This window comes from Anas platyrhynchos, chromosome 3 (genome assembly GCF_047663525.1).
Source record: "Anas platyrhynchos isolate ZD024472 breed Pekin duck chromosome 3, IASCAAS_PekinDuck_T2T, whole genome shotgun sequence".
Lineage (NCBI taxonomy): Eukaryota > Metazoa > Chordata > Aves > Anseriformes > Anatidae > Anas > Anas platyrhynchos.
The window spans coordinates 40,293,105-40,315,750 of NC_092589.1; the positions used below are offsets into that span (position 1 = coordinate 40,293,105).

Below are 22,646 nucleotides of genomic sequence, written 5' to 3' on the forward strand. Positions count from 1 at the left end.
GCCTTTAGAAGTGATCAAATAACTTTATTACTGTCTTCATCACGTCATTACTGAATCTGAAGGACTGATCCATCTATTAGTAGTTAACAAATAGCTAACCTAAGCAAAACCTTAATTTCTATATGAGATATCAACTATTAATGTGCATAACATAAAGAAATACAAGATGATTACAGTCATAATAACAATTATTTTATAATAATCTACAATGCTACAATAAACTTGCAAAAGCCTTAAGAATGTAGAACTAAAAATCAAACTAAGTTTTTATTATGAGAACCTTATGCTTCAATACAGTATTTCACTTTATTTTGTGATTTAATTATTTTTAATGTAAATAAGACCCCAAATGCTATTGCACTAAGTTAAACACTTGACATTTTTACTCCTTAAAACGCAATATTTCATGAAGTCTAGATATGTTTATTAATTAGTGATTATTAACACCCAGTAAACAACATCATGTCTTGTAAAAACACAATCTTTCTTCACAGCATGAAGCCGAAATCTATTATTCACTGATTCCATATGCTGAAATACACTCAAATGATCACAAATGACCTTAAGCATTAGATAAATGTAAATGAAGACAGGGTAGAAAATGTGCTTTTGATTGATATCTAAAAGACCAGGTTTGAAGTCTTGACAAGGGATGAAATCTGAAATCTTATACAAAGCAGAGGGCAATTGGAAATCTACAAAATCTAAGCTTCTAAATGGATATACTGCACAGATCTGAGGTTCTCACAAGAAGTGTTCAGCACACAGAACCTCAAAGACTTATCCTGGGTCCATGTAGCCCTTTTCTACTTGGCAGGCAAGTATTAGGATGCACAGATCTCTAAGTTATATGTACATATGTCCTAATGAAGGCAGAATTTTCCTAAGTGTTCCTTAAAAGAACTTCTCTATACAGTATGGCTACATAAGCATAGAATAAATGATGTGAATGATAGCCATTAAAATTGTATTGTTTTAGCCCTCTATGTTAATAGCCTTATTCTGCTGGTTTTAGCCCTTTTTCACTTTTATTTTTGTCTCTCTGAGGACTGAGAGCCCTTCTTCCAGAATGAGAATCATTAAAAAAAAAAAAAAAAAAGGTAAGAAGGAGAAGGAAGGAGGAGAAGGAGATTTAGACACAAGAAAGCACTATTTCATCTTAGGTAGCCACCTAAGTAGCACATTCTTACTAGCACTAGGTAGCACATTCTTACTTATAACCATATGCCATAAATATGAGGAGCTTTACAATTTACTTTTAAATATTACAAAAGATTAACCCATTTCACATTCTTTGCAGTTTCTAGTCTCTATCACACTTGGAGACCAATAAAATTAATAGTTAAATAGCTAACGTCAGTAGCATCAATTATAGGGTGTCACAGGGAGGGCTTTGGAGATTATCTGAAACCAAAGTCTCTGGACTTCTACAATGCTCACCCTCCAAAGTATGCCTTTGGGGCTAACTCGGAGACAATGCTCTGGTGCACTAAGAGAAAAACACCGAATGTGCCCCACACTTTAGGACATAGTAAGAGTAGAGAAGGGCCCTAACACTCTGTGCCTTGTTCCCACACTCCCCATTTACCCTCACACAAGCAACACGATACTGATTATGCACACAGGATGATCAGAAGCTCCAACAACATCTGCCCCAGGAACAAGTGACGTCCATTGCCACCCTGAATTCTCAGAGAAATTTAAAAATAAAACCTGCTAGTGATTTAGGTACATTTTCTTCAAGCCTCATATTCAGTAAAATGGGTAATATTGACTCTCAAGCAGCCTAATTTCAACCAGGCACTGAATTACGGTTTGAAGAGAAATTCTGTATATTAAAATTAATTAAATAATTAAAAAGGAGGTTATGTCACCAAGATTAATTGTACTTTATTTGGTAGGATAAAAAGAAATTCAAATATATTTTTAATACTTTCTGTCTTGCATCACTTAACCCATGATAGATACATACTCCTGCTGTATACATACCTGTGTCAGGGTCAGTAATGTCACATATTCACACTTTTGACTACATTTCACATTTACATGTAATAAACAATTCCATGAGAATGCATAAAGCACTTTGGTAGAACCTTACCAGCTTAACACTTTCTGAGCCTTAAATATTCCTGCAGCTTGGTTTCTTGCAATGATGTCACTTACATCTGTAGCATACTTGTTAAGAATTTTCCATAAAACTAGAGCAGTATTAAAAATCATCAAAACATTTTTAAATCATTAATACCTTCATAATGTCTTTCATCTATTTCCTCTTTAAACTGTGCTAATAGTCACTTTTTTCAAACACATAAATTTTACAATGCTACTCTGGTACATCAGCTGTAAATCTACTCAGCCACTTGCTCTTGTTACGCACCTCTATCGTTCTTTCATTTATGTTTCCATTTACAAAATTGCTAGCGCTGTAGATATAGAGGAAGCTGAAAAAAAAATCCCATATTTTACATACATTTAAAAGCAACTATAAGAATTACTGCCATGGTGAACAGAAATGTCTTGGCATGCTCATTTAATGTGTAATTTTTAGTTTGTGCCGCTTTCAACTGTATCACTGGATCACAGTGCTGAGGCTTATGGTTTTGAGTTCCAGTCCTGCCACAAGGTATGTACTTTTGTACCTGGCTCTCTCTGGATGAAATCCAGCAAACACTGGGAGCACCTTCACCTGTAGGCAAGGGAGTTTCTAGTTCATTTGCTTTCTAGAGAATGGTTTGGACATTACTGCCATAAAGGACAGTACAAAGTTATAAATGCCTTTTCTTCACCACAGGCACTGGCAGCAGTGCCTCAGCTTCATGTCTCAGCTTCTTTCAGTTTGGAAGATCAGGTCATAAATTTAGGTAGCCATATAGGCAGGCCAAAGTAAGGGCTGTTAGTGAAAAGTTTCAAAGGGAGCTGTGCCCAGTAATTGATACTTGGAAAGATAACCTTCATAACCAATCATTTCTGGGTAGCCATTGGAAAGAAAGGATGTAGCAAGTAACTAAAAAACTATGAAAACATTAACTGGCATCTAGTACGAACGTGTTTGAACAGTTCACTCTCAAATATCAAAAATTATCATAGAGGAACAAATTTCGTAAAGATGTCAAAGATCATTCATTCTTATTTAAGGTATAGGAAATATGTAAAATTCTTTTTTGCAAGTCCTCTTCTAAGAAAAATGAACACTAATGTCAGGCTAATTTAAAAAATGACTAATGTATCTTTTTATTTGCTTTGCTGAAATCTCATAATGGGCCTTCCTAACACTGTTGACTGTTTAAGATAAGTTATTTTAGAAAAGCCTCTAACCAAACAATGTGAAAGAAGAGACAACTGATATTTTGTGAAGCCGAAGAGTAGAAACGGAATGATAGAGAAGTGCTTTAAACAAGTCTCTGTACTTTGGATATGCTTTTAAAATCTTTTCCAAAATATGCATTGGCAAGTAGTAAGAAACGGCCAATACTTGTGAAGCAGAAAGAAGGCATAGGTAATTCCATGAGCAAAGCATGATGTTGTATAGTACAAGCAGAAGAAGCAGTGTTGAGAAATTAGCTACACTACACTTAAATTATATAACTGGGCAAAATTATTAATAATTGTTGTAACCATGTTAACATTAGCTTTTTAAAATAATTTATAAGCCCATGTCTTCAGGCATTCTGGATGAACATGCTCTTTCTAACCTAAATTTCCCAGGACTGTTGAAAGATCCATATACTATATTTTAATGGCCATTATAGTGCACTGCAACAATGTTTTGTGTTATTGATGCTTTCAGACAGCAGTTCAAGTCAGTATTGCATGGTGTGAAACAGAGCTAAGGCAGAAGGTACAAGACTTTCTGAAATAGGAGACAATTTTTTAGTAAAAATGAACCGCATCCTTGGATTTGGAAGTGTCTGAGTATAGATGCTTCCAGTGTTCTAGAGAAATAGGTGTTGATGTTTGTGGCTGAATATGTTGTAGAAATGGCCTAACCTGGAAAATTTGTATCCAGATGAATATCACCCAAAATTTCAAAGAGGAGTGAATGTGATAATTTTGCATACATAAATCTTTAATAGTCAATGTAAATATCTACATTTTTCTTTTTTAATACTATTTTCATTCAAATGATCATGAAGGAACTTAGACAAAACATAGTAAGTCAACAATAAAGTTTTCAATGAAACAAGACCATCCATCTTTATATAATTGATTTTGCAATATGAATGATCTGTTAATTGATTAAAATCTGTCTGATAAGCAAAAGGAGTGCATTAGAATGAAATCTTTTAAATGGATTATTAACTTAAAGAATAATATCCACTTAAAAACCTCCATAAACCCCATGCATAAGAGCACTGATTAGTATAAAATATAGCTATGTATTTCACAGTGAAGTGGTTAAAATCACAACAAAGATTTTAAATTAACATGTTCATCAATTGTTTTAGTTTTTAATATTTCAATAACATCCTAATAAACATATTCACAACATACATAGTCAATACTTCACGTGCCAGTATGAAATGAAGAATAATGTGAAAAATGTCAAAAACTAAAAGAAAAATCAAATCCTCAAAAGCTTGAGACTTCACAAAGCAAGGCTGTTAGTTACGCTCACTGAATAGCGATAACAACAACAAAAACAACAATAATTATGATGATGATGATAATACAAAGGCAGATTCTCAGATGCAATGCACTATTGCCAGGTCGATTTTCAATTACATTTCACTGATGTATTCATTTGTTTCTTAATGTGCTCATCTTGCCCATTAAGAATAATTAGCAGGCTTGCTTGGTGATTTCCTGGCTTCTGACAGTGATTTTTTTCTTTTTTGTTGACAACCACTTTTACTTTTTGGAAAGTAATTTTTGGATATTATAGTATGACTGGCATGTAATTTAAGCTTCCTAAGAAATTTAAAGGGAAGATGTAAACAGTAATTTTTAAACAAGATTATTTTAATGTATAATACCTACATAAAAAGCACAATACTAAGCATTCAATGTTCCTGAAAAGCAGCATCTAGACAAGAAAACAGTATTTTATCCTACAGTAATTTAATTTGGTACACTAAACAATTAAAAAATATCACCAGCAATAATAAAAATTAGCAGAAATGCATCATGTGTGGTGTATGCCACTTGAAGCCAAACACCCTTTCCAATTACACAAAAAAAATTCTTACTGATTCCTGTGAGTCTGGTGTGACTGAAACAGACCTAAATTTAGCCTAAACTTCTGTTCTAGCTGGTCACTATACAAAAGAATGCAAAAGAAATTACCATTAAACAGATCATAAAATTACTATTGAAGTCCATAAAACACATAAAATGCAACATAAATTTTATTATGTGTGCTTTTAAGAATACATTCCACCTACACTGTAAAGTTCTTAGTCTGCTGCACTTTGGCACCCTGCTAATATTAAGCCCATTGTAAAATCCAACACAATAAAAGCACTTTGAATGCTGAGCCTTCAGAGCACCAAATGTTAAAAAAGAAAAATAAATTCCTGTTAGAGCCTTCCACCAATCACTCCTCTGAAAGGGATTCACTGAGTGAATACAGATGAAGACTTCTTGCAAGACTTTCAGAAATAAAAAATATTTTACAACATATTGTGGAAAACTAAGGTGTGCTAATTAGAATATATTAACATATTTTTTTCAGGAATTAAAGTACTTTAACTAGTTTATTTCCAAAGACTGGCTGAATATTTCTAGTGCTCACTGATTTTCTTTATCATGGAAGACGTCTAAATCACAAAAAAAGTTCAGGTATGTTTGTGGAATCTGCTATGCAAGGTATGTGCAGACTTGATTACTGAGCTTACATGAAGCTTTCTGTGGTTAAAATGACCTTTTGTTAAATAACAGATATTTTCATAAAATATCTGTTTGTTTTGTTAAGCTAGTTTTAAAACACTTTTCTTCTACATTTTTTATCTTCATAATGACATATAAGAAAGACTGGGAGAGTAGATACTGCATAAAATGCACTTAATAATCAGTACTTCCTCCTCAGCCCATGAGCATAATCAGCTATATTTTAGCAAAATAAGAATCCTTGGAACACAACTGAGAACTTGTATTTTCAAGTGAGAGGAAGCTTTCATCAAGATTCCTTCAAGATTAAAAAGATATGTTTGGCTATTTTTTTCCATGAATTTGTGAAAGTATAAGCAATTATAGTTGTCTGTGTTACCTCTGAGTGTTTGGAGGTGGTAGCAAACATAATAATGCACCATTTCACTGCTATGTCTCTTGATTAAACAGTCATAAGCAATTGCCATTTTCCTAAACCACAACCTTGTTTAACTTTTTTTTTCATTAAGTACTCATTATGTTAGCTTTCAAATTCATTAAAAAACAAAACAAAACAAAAACAAACAAACAAACAAACAAAATCAAATCTAAACAATTTTGATGATGTAGGGGCCAAAACATGAAAAACTAGGCTGGCTTAACATGCAAATGGAAATATTACCAAGGAACAAAAGCAAATAGATACCTTCCATTTTTTCCCTCTCAGTTTCTAAGGGCTATTAATATTCCCTATATATATCTGTTCTTGTTCTGTGCTGATATTTAATGTGGCCACAAATTATGCTCACTCATTTTCTCGCTTAGCCAAAGTACAGTTCAATTTTCTGAACTGTGTGTTCATACTAGAAGGGCATAATAGCAATTTATTCTAATAAAATAATATAAGAAATATAGTAAAATACTTTTTACAAGGGACAGAGGAGTTTTGTAATCTTTCTTTCATCGAGAAAAATAATGTTAAATTGCTAATTGTTTAAGCACACTAAATGGATAATTGGTAGGCAGTTATAACTTTGTAGCAATAATGAAACTATGCATTTCAAAATATACTATGACAGTATACAAATACTATGCATTTTTAAGAGGTGAATATCTGAAAGCAAAAAAAAAAAAAAAAAAAAGAAAGAAAGAAACCACACCCACAAACCTAGTTTCTTTTGCAAAATGACTATGGGAAGGGGAGCTAATGATTTGATTCACTGCTATACCTCCTGTAATGTGCAGCTTACACACAAGGAATCTTTCAGCACTCAACCATAAGGCAAATATTTACTACTGTACTTGCTCTATACCGACACGTATATTTTTAACTAAAGAAGAAAATGTGGAATTTATTATGGGGGAAGCTGCAGCTCTGTTCAAAACATTTTACATCTATTTTTTAATTACTTATGTGGGGACTTTTTCTTAATATACCCCATGCCGTCTGTCTTTATATCGATTGTTACTCAGCCAGTAAAAAGGAATGAACACAACAAACCAGTTTTCTATCTGAATAAGGATACTTTTGATGGCCTTTTCATTTCCATCAGTTAACAGAACTTCTTTGACATCTGCAGAAATAGCAACCTGAAAAAAAGAGCACAGCAAACAATGAGCAAATATGCTTGTCTGTGTGGAAGTGAAGACAGGAGTGACAAGCCTTCAGTATCATGCTTCCTCACCTATTTCTCTGTAACAATCTTCAATCTTTTTTCATTTTATGTCTGCATTATTTTAATCATTCAATCAAATCAGTCAATACTTTTATCATTCCATTTGCGGGAGCCTCTATCTTGCTATCATTCTGTTCCGTAATTGCATTGTGACAGCGGATGATGGTATTCTGAGAGGCTTTCATTTGCGGGCTTCTGTTTATCTAGTAGAGCCATCATACAAGGCTGTCACTCTGCCTTTCAGCTTGCTTCTGTCTGACTGCCTGATGCCCTTCATATAACTTTGCATTGCAGGCAGATGGCTTTGTAAGGGTAATTTTTTTGTGAGCTTTGACATGCTCGCACATTGGGCTGTAACCTCGACACATTGTATAAGAGCGACAGGTTTGTCAAATGCCAATCAGTGTAACAATATGCTTTTATTTGTAGAGACATAAAAACTTGTCTAATGCACTGCACTGCTACATAATATCTCCTGAATACATGACTCAGAACCCAGAGAATGGTGAACGACTCTCCTGAATGGCCAATCTAATTCAAAAGAATCTAATTACCGAGAGCTCTGGATCATGTTTGTTGGTGTAATAATGCAGGCAAAACATTAGCAGCTATATCATGGTGCTCCAACTGTGATTCGCCAGGCTATTCCTGTATCTTAGCAAATGGGACTATAATCTGAAAAAAAAAATGCTTCAGCTATGGCAATGAAAGACAGACCGTACGTGGCCTGGAATGTCACAACAAGAGATATTGACTACACGGAGGTAAAATGTTTCTGCTCATCGAGGCAACCATAAAATCAATATGATACGAAAGCAAGTCAATCTAGAAGGTCTCTCAAGACTCTGCAGCTTGACCGCAGCTGAGGCTGTTGACAGTTCTCTGACCCAGCAGTTGGAGGCACTGGAACATTTTTCCTTTTGTTTCTTCCTCTGAATGGGGTTGGAATTGAGAAAAGACCTACCATGAGCCCAGCCAAGCATGTCATGCCACCCCCTAGCTCACACACAGCAAGGTCCCTGAAAGAGAGAAAGGAAATGGTAGAACCCATACAAATTAGATGAAAATGGTCAGAGAGACATATATGTTACAAGAACAAATTGCCATCTGCAGTAAGAACGGAGCTACCAGGAAGTTGTAGAGACATGACTAGGCTACCTCATGTCGTTTTGCGTTTTAAAAATAATTATGAAATAGAAAAGTCACAAAGCAGGCAAATCAGTGGGGGTTCCCTCATTAGTGTTCAGTGCAACATTACCACCGCTGAGCTGAAAAATCTGAGAAGGTTCCCTTTTTTCCCTTGTCAATGGCTCTGTCTTTTAGAACTAAACTAGCTAGAGTAGCGAAAGATAATTGTTAGGAAAGGATAACAATGTTAATCCACATTCATTCTTGCAAAAACAGTTAGAGAAGTAAATGGAGAAATTAATATTATTTATATATCACTCTATATAGTTATGACTTAAAGCCTTTTGATATTAAAAAAGGGAAATTCTAAAACACAACATATACCACAAAACAATTACCCATGAAGAAATCCGATCCTTCAATTAGCACTTAAAACTGCAAGTGACCTACAAACAATACTGTTATGAATGACGATGGGAACTGCAAACAGTTAAGCTACGGAAAACTAAATGAAGTTAGTGTCAAGAGTCTAAACTGAGCCCAAGCGTAGGGTTGAATACCTGGTTTAAAAGGTTGCTTTTAGCTCAGAGCGTGGTTATTAAGACGTGCAAGTGAAATATAATTCGGTGCAGAGAGTGTGCCGGACAGGGGTTTGCAGGGGTAGCCATAAAGAATGTTCTCCACAGCCACCGCCTGCCCCAGGAGGGGAGGAGGGAGGGATGCTGACCGAGCACCGAAACCGCGTGAAGCAGCATTTAGGGCAAGGCAGAGCCTCAGTTCGAGAGCACAGCGGCTTTAGAGCTAAATCTATGGCAACTGATACAGCTGCCAGAAGCATTTCCATTGAAATATTTTTGACAGGCAGGAAGTGGAATTTCAGCTAAGCAGATTTTTTGGTGCACCTTTTTTCTGACCTAAAACACCAATGTTTTTAAAACTACTTCTGTGAGAAAGTATTACTTCACCATTACCCTATGCTGGGCATCTCAGATGCCACTTCAGTGTACATTCAGTGTACTGAGGCCACTGGGCTAGGCTGTATGACAATATAATAATGCTCACTGTCTGGGTAGTACAGATTTACTTTCCTAAGACTCTGCAAATTTTCTTTACAAAAAGTCTATTTGTCCTATTTAATGGAAATGAGGAGAAGGTAGTTTGAAGGAACAAGCTGTATCTAAACCCAATGAGAATTAAAAACAGATTGTGGGAAATCTACAGCTTGTGGTTTATATAGAATGATACTAAATTTCTCCTCACATAAATTTTGATTTTTCCTAACCATACTTTATGCATTTTTTTTATTTAGGTACATAAGGTTATATTACAGTATTTAGGAGGCATTGTCACATTTATCAAAATAAACACAGAAAGTATCCAGTGTGGGATTTCTGGTGCATTTTGAACCAAAAATGTATGTATGTAATATATGTGTGACTGTATGCATATATATACACACAGACACGTATATTTACACATATAAATCATTTATTCTAGTGCAACGTTCCTACGTTGGCAATATTTAGTGACATTTATCAATGAGAATTAAAATAAGAAACACTGTTCTGGGTGTGCTGTTAAGAGGGCAGAATCCTGAGGACTCAGGTGAAACTGCCCATTTCCTCCATGGAAGTTTGACTGATCACCATCTCTGAGTAACCAGGTTTGGATACCCAAACACACTTTAGCAACAATCACCAGGAGTTTTCCTGCAAGGAGCCTCTGAAGGCAAGTAGAGTGTATAAGCTGGGCAAGTAGAGTGTGCTGGGATGGTAAAGCGCTACAGGGATAGTTAACATAGCAGCAGAAGTGAAGTAAAGAGGTGCCTTAGCTGGCTCTTCTGATGAGGTGTGCTTCATTCATGTGGCTGCTGGAGTAGAAATAAGGCTGTATAGACCAGGGTATGCTTTAGCACTAAGCCTTTGGATTCAGATAGGAGTCAGCAAACTGCAGGAATTGGCTCAGGTTTGGTGCAAGGGGCAGCAGCTAACAGATTGAAGCTCCTTGGTCTTCCTTATTCTCCCAACACCATATGTACGCAGAGAGAGGGGCTTTTTTATACTCTAGAGTGATTTACTTGGTATTAGCATTGTAGCTTTGCTCAGAACAGAATTTATACCTGCAAATGGAGTGTTGCTACAGTTTTTCTTATGCCCCACTCATCCACCTGGACAAGGAAACTTCAAGGATTTCCAAGCACAAGGCTCTGTATACTCAAGGGGGAGGAGACAGGATGCAGGATAGATTTTATCTTTCAGCATTCCTATTGGATGCTTGATACCCGTCTTCTACGAGTTTAGAAAATATGTGGGGAAAACCAACCAACCAACCAAACAAACAAAAAAACAAAAACAAACAAACAAACAAACAAAAAACACATACAAGTGCAGTATGTCTCAATATGTTTCATAAAGCTTAAATACAGGTGCAAATTCCTCCATCACTTCCTCCATCACTGTATGCAGGGATTATTATGTACTCTATCAGGCAATATTTTTCTTCCTTTTGCAACAGATGTCAGTTTAAAGAATGTCTTTTATTTTTCCTGACCTTCACAATCAGTACTGATCGATTGGAGCTTCACTTTTGTTTCCCAAAAATCAAAGTGAAATAAAACGCCTTGAGTGGAAATCAAAAGTCTTTGACATATAGCAGAAAGCTTGCTGTGCAATATTAGTACCCAAAGGCAGCTCAGAATTCTTTGTTAAGAGCAACATGCTTTCACCTTGAACATTTTAAATTTAATCTGAAGGTTTAAATCATAGCAATCTTTACCATGCAGATACAATAAAACTAATAGATTGGAAAATATCTTTTTATGTTCAACTCTGTACCTGAATATTTCATTGTGCTTTAGGCAGTAGTAAGCCAGTACTTCTTCAGCTGGCCAGAGACCTGTAACACAAAAGATATTCACATTCTTAGAACAGATTTTTTTTTTGTCTAAAATATTTTTGAATATGTATTATCATTTGCAGTTCTCAGCCAACTGTTTCATTTTTAAAGGTTGCCACAGTACCATGGAATAAATAAAAAAATATTATTTTTAATGGCTGATTTCTGATTCTAAGCTTTGGAACTGAATATTTCATAGATTTCCTCCTGGTACACCCACGCACATGCGTATATATACTATTGTCAAGACTTTAAACGTTACACATAATTTAATTCTAAAAAACCTGACATTGGGGCATCCACATGAACATCAACCTGTCTTTTTCAGGCCAGATTCAAAGTCCACCTTGCCTTGCAGCCTGTCTTTAACAGTGAATGAGAGCCCCCTCCTTTTTCACTCGTTGACTTCTGTAGTCATTTCATTTCTTCCCTGTTCCTTTTTATTTAGCTTCTTTTCTCAGGAGGCCTCTTAGCTTTTGTTAGGTCAGCTATCAGTCTGACCCTAAGGAGCACTGATCAGCAGCACATGCTAAGGGTGAGTACATGATGAAGGCAATAACACAGCATAATTTCTAGTCAACTCTCCCCTCCTCCTCAGCAGCTTCTTGAGCCACAACTCATAAGTTCTTTTTTAAAGTCACCAAAGTATTTTTTGATTGTTCTTTGGATTTTGCAAACTTTTATAGCTACAACGTCCTGTGGCAGAAAGCACCACAGTTTTATTGTGCTGTCTGTATAAAGACGCATCTCCTCTCTCTTGTTTTGTACTTGCCTCCCTGTCATTTCCATTTGAGACTACAGTTCTCATATGGGAATAGACAGAGCAATCATGCTCTTTTCAGCTCTTTCATATTATCCATGACTTTATAAGCTTCTATTATAAAACTTATGCTGGTCATTCCCAACCCTGGCAAATGTTTTGAGGCATCCCTGCAAGTTTACATTTTCAATAATATCCACTCCTGAAACTCGCCGCCACATTGGACCAGCTTCCCACCTAACTTGAACAACCTAACTGAAGCACTGCAGCCCACGGAGAGGGCAGTGTAGTTCTGCAGGGCTCAATCGCTCTCCTGCAGGCATCTGTCTCCATCACTGGAGGAGCCTGGGGAAAAGAGAGTTGTATTCAGGCACTTGAGATAGGTTCCCAAAGTTAAGGGTGGATGAATCAAAGGCATATGCAGCCAAATTACAGTTGTATGTGTTTTCCATCTGTTGTTGCTTAGCAATGAAAAAACATGTGTACGTGTCTACCCACAGGTCAAAAGTAGGGTTAGCTTCCCCCCACCATACATAGCATTATAAGCAATATGACAGAAGCCTGACTTAATATTATAAACTGTAGACACTTCAGTGGTTTCAGTAAACTTAAAAACAGACATTAGGGAGCATCCTTTAGATGTTTCTGGTCAGGCAAATTGAATTTCATGCAGCTTAGTATCTTTAGACCATTTTTTATAATTGTTTCTTCTCCAGAGACTTTAAAAACATCATATTTAATAGAAGCAGAATTTGGGGAGAAAAACTGTCTTCTTTTTAAATCACTTACAGCCTGATTGTAACCCTTAAATATATAATTCTTCCTGTCCATCTAGAAAGTACTCTGAACAACCCTTACAGTGATGAATGATGAAAATTTATGAATATGTTGTCTGCATGCAGGTGAAGCAAGTATTTGGTCAAAACTTTGCATATAACTTTGGTATGACAAAGATCTTAAAGGTAAAACAAAAACAAACAGGCAAACAAAACAATAATAATAACAATAATAAAAACAGACTGACGATTCTTACACATGACAAAAACACTAAAGCACTACTGTTATTTGTCCTGTTCATTCCCAGTTCGGTTGATTTGATTTTTGCAAATGTGTTATTTTGTTCAGATCGGTAAGGGTTAAAATAAAATATTCACACACGATTACCCATTTTTCAAAGAAACATACACTAAGAATTGTACAGGATTTTCCATCTCCCTTTTGACTATTTCAAGGCTTTTGAGTATTAAAATAAGTTAAAATGACAGATTTTGCAATAAATATAATAACTGTTTAAATATTTTCATGTATGATATAAAGAATGTTTCAGTTTGCAGTGACTGGTGTATACTCAAGCAATAAAAGTGTTGTTTTTTTCTTTGAATATTTAGTAAAGACATGGTTAATTTAATACATTTATAATACTTCACGCCTCACATTACACACACACACACAATAAATAAATAAATAAATTTAATAAATAATTAAATAGAAATGAAAACCTAAACTCTTTTATAGCAAACTTCTAGACTGAGTAGATTTTATAAAACACTTGTCAATTGCAGCAAAATCCTTCAACATCTGAGTTTTCAGTACCCACAGTCAAATGTCCCTCAATAATAACCTACGGTTATTATTGAAAGGGCACTTTGAACGGTGCTGCTAAATCTTTTATGAGGGGTCACTGTTCTTACCCCTGCTCCCATTAAAATGTTGATACCAGCTGAACTTGCAGGTATATTAGATAGCTCTATGCTGAGAGATGGGTAGAACGCCTTTGGAAAGATGAGGCTTTTCTTTAGGCAGATGCTGGTGACGTACATGACTCTTCTCTCCTCTCCATAGGAAAGAAGGTATCACCTCAGCTATGATACGAGTGGCTGGCAGCTAAAGAAGCAGGAGTCAGAAGGTCTTTCACAAGCACAGGTCTCAAGTGGGGATGCACACAGAGCTTACAGCTAAGCCAAGATGCCAGCAGCAAGAATACCTGCGTTAATTTTAGTAAAAGGAAAAGCTTCTCTTGCTTGAACAGGTAGGTAAGCCTCTTTGCCTTCAAAACAGGGATAAGCTTAAAGATGCATGTGGAGGAGTTTGCATGCTGTCCTCTTCCCCTGCACTCTGACCTACATTTTACCAACACAATGACCTACATTTTGAAGTATAAGATAGTTCTGCTTCTGTTGAAAAATGCTCAGCTCTCATGCAGAAATGCAGCAATTCCTGAGTGAACAACTACCGCGAAATTTTAAAAGCATAATTTATTTTCCGCAAACATATACAGATATATATGTATATGTATTAAGTTTCTTGAGAACATGCAATATAATAAATACGATATTAATAATAATCTGCTATAAATCTTTGATATTCAAAATAAAATTGTTCATATTTTGAATTGTGAATTTGATTATAAATACCCAACATTGGATGGGTACCTATTTGCATGTGCAATTACTTACACACAATGGTCAATTATTTACACATGTATAGGCAAAAGAATGTCAAAAGGCCCCCAAATGGCATTTGTATTTAAAAGGCTATAAATATACTAAAAGACCTAGACAGCAGGGCTACGAATCTCACTCTAAAAGGAAACAGAGCAAACCAAGAGTTTCATTTTGCAAAAATAAATACTTCACAAAATTTGCTGGAGGTTTTAAAAACCTTTACCACCTTGTCACCTATGATGTGAAAACAGGGAAGAGTTGCCACAAAGCATTGGAATATTTATTGAAACAAAAAATCTAAGTTGCGCTGGAATTTAAAGGACAGCCTCAAGAAGGACTGTGATGTGGCATGTCTGAAGATATGGGAGAGAGACAGTGCTCACAGAACAATGCCTTCCAGCATTTCATGTCTCAGCAGGTATCTTTTCACCATTAGGATGCAGTAGGAGATCCAGTGCTCCATGAAGTGTATTACTATTCCATTTATAAATGTGCCAAAAAATGATGATGTCTACTTCCAGACTGCTTCATGGTACTTACTGTGGTGGTAATGTTAGAAAAACATCATCCCTAAATAAATTAGTGTGATGATAGATAATGAATTATTATATATGCAGACACGTACAAAATGCAGGCATTTCTGTAGTGCTTATCACCATATCATAACACCTCACCACAATAATGGAGTCTACCTCACAAGAACTTGATGACATCATGAATTTCTACTCCAGGAGACAGAGGCAGAATAAGCTACTTAAGCACACCAAATGAAATTACAGGAAGGCCAAGGATAAAGGTCATTACAAGAAAGCCTTGGTCATTCAAAATCCTTGAGGTATGATTTAACAAAAAACAAGCAAACCAACAAAAAAACAAAAACCACACCCAAACTTTTCCTACAGAGGAAAAACACTAAAATTAAAATGGCACAATAATGTTAAGAACACATAAATCAGGTTCATCTGTTTTAGCATGGCACAACAGTTCTTTAAAGCAACCTTTGACTCATGTGGACTATATCACATGTAGTCTGCTTCTGCAGATGCTTTGTTGTAATCATCAGGTGGAGCATCACTGCTCAATAGTTAGAAAAAAAATCTGTTGGTTGTTTTTTTCCATGCTATTCAGTCCACTACTACTTTATAGATGGTGAATTATGTGTGATATAACAGAAAATTTTGTAATAAAAATAAATTATCAAGTATTAAACAACAACAACAACAAATTGTTCTTTCTCCTCTATGGCTTTTAATGCAAATTTTAAAGAATGACACCATATATTTGAATAACAAATACTGAGATCTGATGTAAAATTGTTAAAGAATGGCATGTTATTAAAAATTTTCAGCACTGGTAGAGTGCTGAGAATTTTGAGACATTGCCTTTTTAATGAAGACATTTGATTTTGGAGCCATTAGGTCTCTGCACTGCTTCATAGGTACAAAGAAGTCACAGTAGCTGCTGATTACTTTAATTGGCATAGCACAAGATTAGTGCAACTCTGCTCTACTGTCTGCCACTGCTATACACAGCAAACAAAGGCACGACTGGAGGTGACAGGTGAACTATCCCTTGAAGCTCTGAGTAGAAGGTAAAAAGCTGTCCTACAAATGCTTCACTTTTGCTAGGAGATTAACAAGTCTCTTTCCAAGCCAGGCCAAATGGCAAGTTTTCTTTGTCACTTTTTCCTAGCACTTCACATGGCCACATGTACAGATGTCTGATCTCAAAACATTATTTTATCAAAGTTTATCTTTTATTTGCACTATCAAGCTATGCAACATCTTCCTATTCACTTGAAATTTCAAGTAAAACTTAACCCTTAAGTGCAAAACCAGTTTACATTTGAAAAGTCAACCTTTTTCCTCGGTTGAATACACTCAAAAAACTCTTTCAATTGTTTCAATTTTTTTCCATGTTGTCCTGACTACATGAAATCATCTTATTTGCTTTAATGTTCACCAAATCAGGAGAAAAAAATAAAATAAAATAAAATAAAATAAAAAGCATTATGGGCAAAGAGATTAATAACATCTCAACAGAAGTAGCACCAATTTTACTGAACAATGAAGAATTGTCTTCTGACCTTCAGGATTCATTATCCTTCACGACCAAGATACATTGTTCGTGACAAGCAGAAACTCCTACTGTAGTACAGATATGACCTTCATTTTACAGTATGAAACCTTATTTTCTACTGATTATGTCCCATGTTTAAGTCACAAGAGAACATAAGTCTGATGATTTCACTCTGGTTAGTTTTTGTGTGCACCACCACCAAGAAGTATGGTATACCTGCTGGAGGTCTTGGATAAGTGAGAGAGCAGGTGAATCATGGTTCAACAGCAGAATAATTTGAAGAAAATTTCAAAACAAGGCTCCAACCAATATCATGAGCCCTTCAATTAATGCAACATTAAAATTCACTTCCAAGTGGAAGAAAAGGTATGGAGTTATGGATAGTACAATTCAAGTGCAAAAGTGGGTGCACATCATATGTCTGCCACCTCATTAGTAACATAAAGCATGATTGTCCTAATTTGGGTAATTGCTTGAGTAAAGACTACTTGTAATTAATTGTACTGCTGTAGTTAGTTATGATGCACGGATAGCTCTCATAAATACATCTAGCTCTCAACTTTCATCAAATACCATGCCTCAAATCCCTTATCAATGTAATTTTATCAAAGAAACATTGCTTAATATAGACAGTAAGTAAAGGATTTATTTTCATTTATTTAGCATGTAAAACCTGACACAGATGAAAGGATAGTCATCAGTCCAGGTTACCTAAGACCCCACCTAAGGTTTTTTGAGTCTAAAAAACACAAACATACATAACAAGGCACTATTGCCATAAATATTCAACTTTTTAGCTGCCATAAAATCTAAGTATAGAAGAGTGAAAACTTTCCATAGAAAATGGCTTTTATATACTAATATAATGATGAGAGTCTGGTCACTTTAGAAAAAAAAATGAAGAAATGAAATGAATTAATAAGTGAGGACAAAATAAAAACACCAACATTTAAACTTGTCGTTGTGTCTGCAGTACAGTGAAACCCCATTTTCAAACTTGTATCCTCATGTTTAACTTTACACCAATCTACAGCACAGGCAGATAAAAGAAGGGTCATCTTCACCAAATTGCTTGCATATGGTGTGCACATAATTATAAAACAATTTTCCAGTAGAGGTCAAAACTCAGTTTGGGAGCTGATTTTCAAAAGGAGAACAGTCACAGAGCACTGTTTCCTTCTGGATGCTTGGCCACTTCAAGCGTTAACATAAGAGCTAACCTGTTTTGAAAGTCCAATCGTCTAATCTGAAACTCTGAATGCATTCTGAAATGTATCCAAAATGTATTTGCAAGTGAGAAACTTCATCGATAAATATGTACAGTGCAAAGAAAAGGAAAGTATTTAATAGCCTTAGCAGTGGTACCTAACACCTGAGCCTTATTGCACCTGACTCTAGCATATGGCAAACCACCTTTCAAATCCGGTGAAGAGGAACAATTTGTGTCAGGGAGAATGGCTAGCTTACTTTTCAACAGCAGGATTGCTATAAGTGAGTTTCAATAGGTACAAGAACACTAGAAAAAAAATAGAAGATAAAGAGAGAAACACATCTCACGATTCTTTTCTATGCACATATATTTTATAGAAACTCTTGTCTCTCTTTCAATCTAAAACAGAATTTATGATATTCAGATCATTGGAAAATATGTATAAGCACCGGCTGGGATCTTCAGCCTAGGCGAAATGGCCTCAGTGCTGTATCTCTCACTTTCATTCTCATTATTATTCATGACTAGGAGGGAAACATGATGGTTTGCAATCTGCAAATTTCTTTTAGAGCACAAACTTAGGAGGCTCGGTGGAACTGATGTGGAAATACAGTAAGAAGTCAAAGCTGTAAATGTACATATATCTCTTCCAAAAGAAAAATCGTCAAACTGTACAAATCTACTTGTATGATTGTCTTTGGCATCCTTTTTTTCAAATGAATGAATTTGTGTTGTGTGTGTGTGTGTTTTTACCTAGTTTTCAAATAGTTATTAAAAATTAAACAACACTGGAACAAACCTTTTGTGATTATAGCCTTCATTCTCCTGCAAAAAAACGGATCTATAAATTTATGTACCATTGTAGATGTAAATTACAAAATTTTATATTCAACTATATTAAAACATCTATTCCAAAAATGATTACCAGTTGTGAAAAGCAGACAGGCTTATCACTTGCTGTCAGTTGTTCATGTCTAGTTAAGCAATAATGTGCTAAAACTGCTCTTTTGTTTTGTGTAAGAATTTTGGCAATAGAAGAAATGAACACTCGTTTAATAAAAACTCAGGCTGCTTTTTGCTTTGATGGAGGAAGCAGCTGCCTGTTTTCATTTGCTGCAGAGCAGCAAAACCCATCAATATAATAAGCAGCTTAGATGCATCCATCCACAGCATCTGTAAGGATATAGGGCTATTCGCTCAAAACCAATCCTTGGTTTAATTTTAACAAAGATGTGTCTGACATATTTGAAAATGCATTATAATAGGGTTTTGAAATACTAGCATTTTCTCTTTTCTTTTTAAATACTTTTTACAGATTTTGAAAGGCAAGTATACATATTGGAATGATAACAATGATAAAACAAATATTGCTATAGCAAACAAAAGAACTAGCCTAAAAATGCAAAGACAGAACATTAAGAGATGACTTCAGGTTCCTGGACTCTCCTGTCCCTTGAAAATATAGAAAACCAGTATTTTAATATTTTCAGTGAAGAGTTTGTTCACGATAACCAAGAGCAGAGAAAGATACTAGAAACAAGTATCACAGAAAAACCCTGCAGAGATAGAACTATATTTCCTGAGCTACACTTTTCCTTCCCTCCTGTTTTGTTAAAAGTAGATGTATTAATATTAATGCTTATTTCTAAAGATAGTTATCAAATTTTTTTCTATTCTTGCCTGAAAGAAACATGATTTAAACTAAATTTCAGTGCTGTGAGTTTGTCCCAAATGAAAACTCCTAATTGCAATAAAGAAAATTTTAATTAAAAATAGTTATAGGATTTTCATACATAATTACAAAAACAGGAAGAGAAAGATAAAAGACCATCTGAGATCTAAACCACAAAACTCTATTTTCACACTAAAAATGATATGGCACATTTATATTATTAAAAATTCTTAAGACATTATTATTTTAGTGCTGTTCTGCTTTCTAAGACCTTTCTAAGCTGAGCTTTTAGATGATTTGCACATTAACTGAGAAGTCAGATAATTCTTAATCCTCCTCTTTTTCAGATCCAATAATGGATAAGGGAGCATCTTAGCATGATCAACTAGCAATCTGCCTACCCTGAGTGGTAGTACACCTGAATTTAGGATTAGTCATTGGGTTTTCATAATATCTGATTTGAATGAGCACTCATTTTGGGAAGTGTGGAAAAAGAATATTCAATGATATTTGAACTGTACCATTTAAATATGTAGAAACCATTTCTGAGTACATGCATATTTATTCACTTCAAAACAAAAAGCTATATAGAAAAAAAATAAAGAATTGTGCCCAGAAAAATAACGATGGTATATTTCAATTAAATAACTGCTTTTATGATCAGCATTCACAATATTTTATCAATGTAATCTACATTATCTCAGCTGGAATCTTGTACCCCCGTCTAGTCAATTAATTGCAATATACAAATTTCACTTTTGTCTATAGATAAAGTGAACATTTTTTTTCCCCTTTATTTATTTATTTATTATTTTTAATGTTATATTTTTGGTTGTAGAGAGCAACAACCTGTAGATTAACCCTGATTACTAACACTGCTTACCGTTCTCAAGTATTTAATACCGAACATGGAAGTTTGTGTAACTGACCCATGTATTCTTCTGGAATGCTCAATATAAATAATTAAAAGTGGTATTGGAGGGGAGGGGATTTTTTGTGTGTTTGGAAGTGGTGCCTGAACATTGGATTTCTTGTATTTGTGAGGGGTTTTCATTTTTATTCTCATCAAATTAAATAAACAAAAATGATACCTTTGTGATCCTAGTAGCTTCTGATTTATTATGTTTCTCCTTTCTTTAACTGTGCCATCCTACATAGTTTACCAAACCACCAGCAAAGCATCTGCTTTATGCTGCCAGGAGTTATTAATCATGTGCAAGCAAAGATAACAATTGTGTGCAGGGTTCAATATGAAGGCTTTAGACTATTTCTAACAAAACAATGTATCTCAGTACTTGGAACTTCATATATTGGCAACTATATATATATACATACATACATATATATATATAAACACGTCACGTATTCTTAAAAGAAATTACTATATCATGAGTGTCAATGAGCCTTGATTTTTTTTTTTTCCTCTGGGGATATCTTTAAGTGCCCCTAAGTGCAATTTTCCAAAGCCTACACTATTGATAACCATCCTATGTTAGGTGCCTGTAAACCTTGTTAACATCTCTTACATGGGATTTGGTTGGTAAAGTGCTCTTTGCCTAAGATCACTGTACAGGGATGAACCACCTTCTAACATCTCACCTATCTATAGACCCACATGTATCTATGCTGCATATGAATTCATACTTAAGAGCTGAAGCAAATGTTAACATTTATAATAAGGCAAAATATACAAAATTTTTTTGAAAGGCCAAATAAACACAAATATCCTTAGAGATTCTTCCAGGTCAGGTTTGACACAGATATACAGGGCATCACAAGAGAACGTACATTGACTTACATTATTCTCGTTTATGTCTGGTTTTTGCCTGAATAGGTTTCACTAGCCAACACTGTTGATTCGACGCTTTTCATTAGCACTAAATACAATAGACCAGATCTTCAGCTTGTATTGTGCAGTGTAGCTTCATTGACAGTTAAGCTATGACATTGTATCCCAGCTATTGAACCAGTCCTGAATTTGAAATATGCAAGTGATAAGGTCTTTCTGAGAAAATAACTAGATTTCATTATATTAGTATACGCTAATAATATTGCTCTTGATCATTTCTTAGATTTCAATCCACGGATATCATCCTCTGAAAATCAGTGTCTCAGTGGGCTATGTTAAGAGAAAATATAAAAATGATAAAAGCAGAATTTAGTTTCCAAAGTGGTCTGAAATATTAACTAACACTTTTCCCTGGTTACTTCCACATTTCCCATGTTACTGTATTAAACTATGACCTAACTGACCACATTCTTATTTCACAAGGTATGCAATAGGGCAGTACAGGTGCTCCAAGAATTTACCTGAAAAACACTGTAGAGCTGTATAAGTACCTTTTCCTTTATACTCTGAGATAGAAGCACTCTTATATCAAGAATAATGTGAGTTAGCTATGACATATAGCCTAGGGACTTATGACATTTTTGGTGTTGAAAGAATGTATTTCAGAACATCCACTCAATTGAGTCACAAAGCAAAGGAAGAAAACCTAAGAAAACCTCTACACCCAACTAATTAAATGCATGAAGGCAGTATAAAGCCTATGAGCTAACCTCATAACAACATGTTCAGGTTTATCATTGTTAAGTCTTGAAAGGAAGTTGACCAAATTCTTAATTAAAGTGAGCACATGTTCAATGAGTTTTGGAATTGCTCAGTCATACACCAACACAGAAATTTCCCCCCATCTTTTGACACTGCAATTTGAGTGTAGGACTTTTCCTTTGTTTTCCCAGTTCTGTGGTGACCACAGACCCTTGGCAACTATAAGATTCTCCCTAGGTAGAAGCAAGCTTTAACAATATCTAATTTAGGCCACTTTATTGTTTGAGACAGATACTGATTTTTGCTAACTACAAAGCCAATAGAGCAAGTCATCAATGTTCACAGCATTTCTTGCTCAGACAGACCTTTAACCACTATGTTAAATATACGTGTCGAACTCTCTTAGAACAGGTAGCCTATTCTATA

The 22,646-nt window shown here is 35.1% G+C and overlaps 1 protein-coding gene across 1 annotated transcript in view; it reads right to left on the bottom strand.

Moving 5' to 3' along the window:
* The window catches only part of CAMKMT (calmodulin-lysine N-methyltransferase), a 220,971-nt gene that overhangs the window by 33,062 nt on the left and 165,263 nt on the right, over positions 1-22,646 (bottom strand). Inside the window, exons 4-7 of the mRNA XM_027454101.3 lie at positions 11,444-11,504; positions 8,446-8,500; positions 7,332-7,395; positions 2,099-2,165 (exon numbers count right to left, since the gene is read on the bottom strand). Coding sequence (XP_027309902.3) covers positions 2,099-2,165; positions 7,332-7,395; positions 8,446-8,500; positions 11,444-11,504 — 247 coding nt within the window. The remainder of the gene's footprint in view (positions 1-2,098; positions 2,166-7,331; positions 7,396-8,445; positions 8,501-11,443; positions 11,505-22,646) is intronic.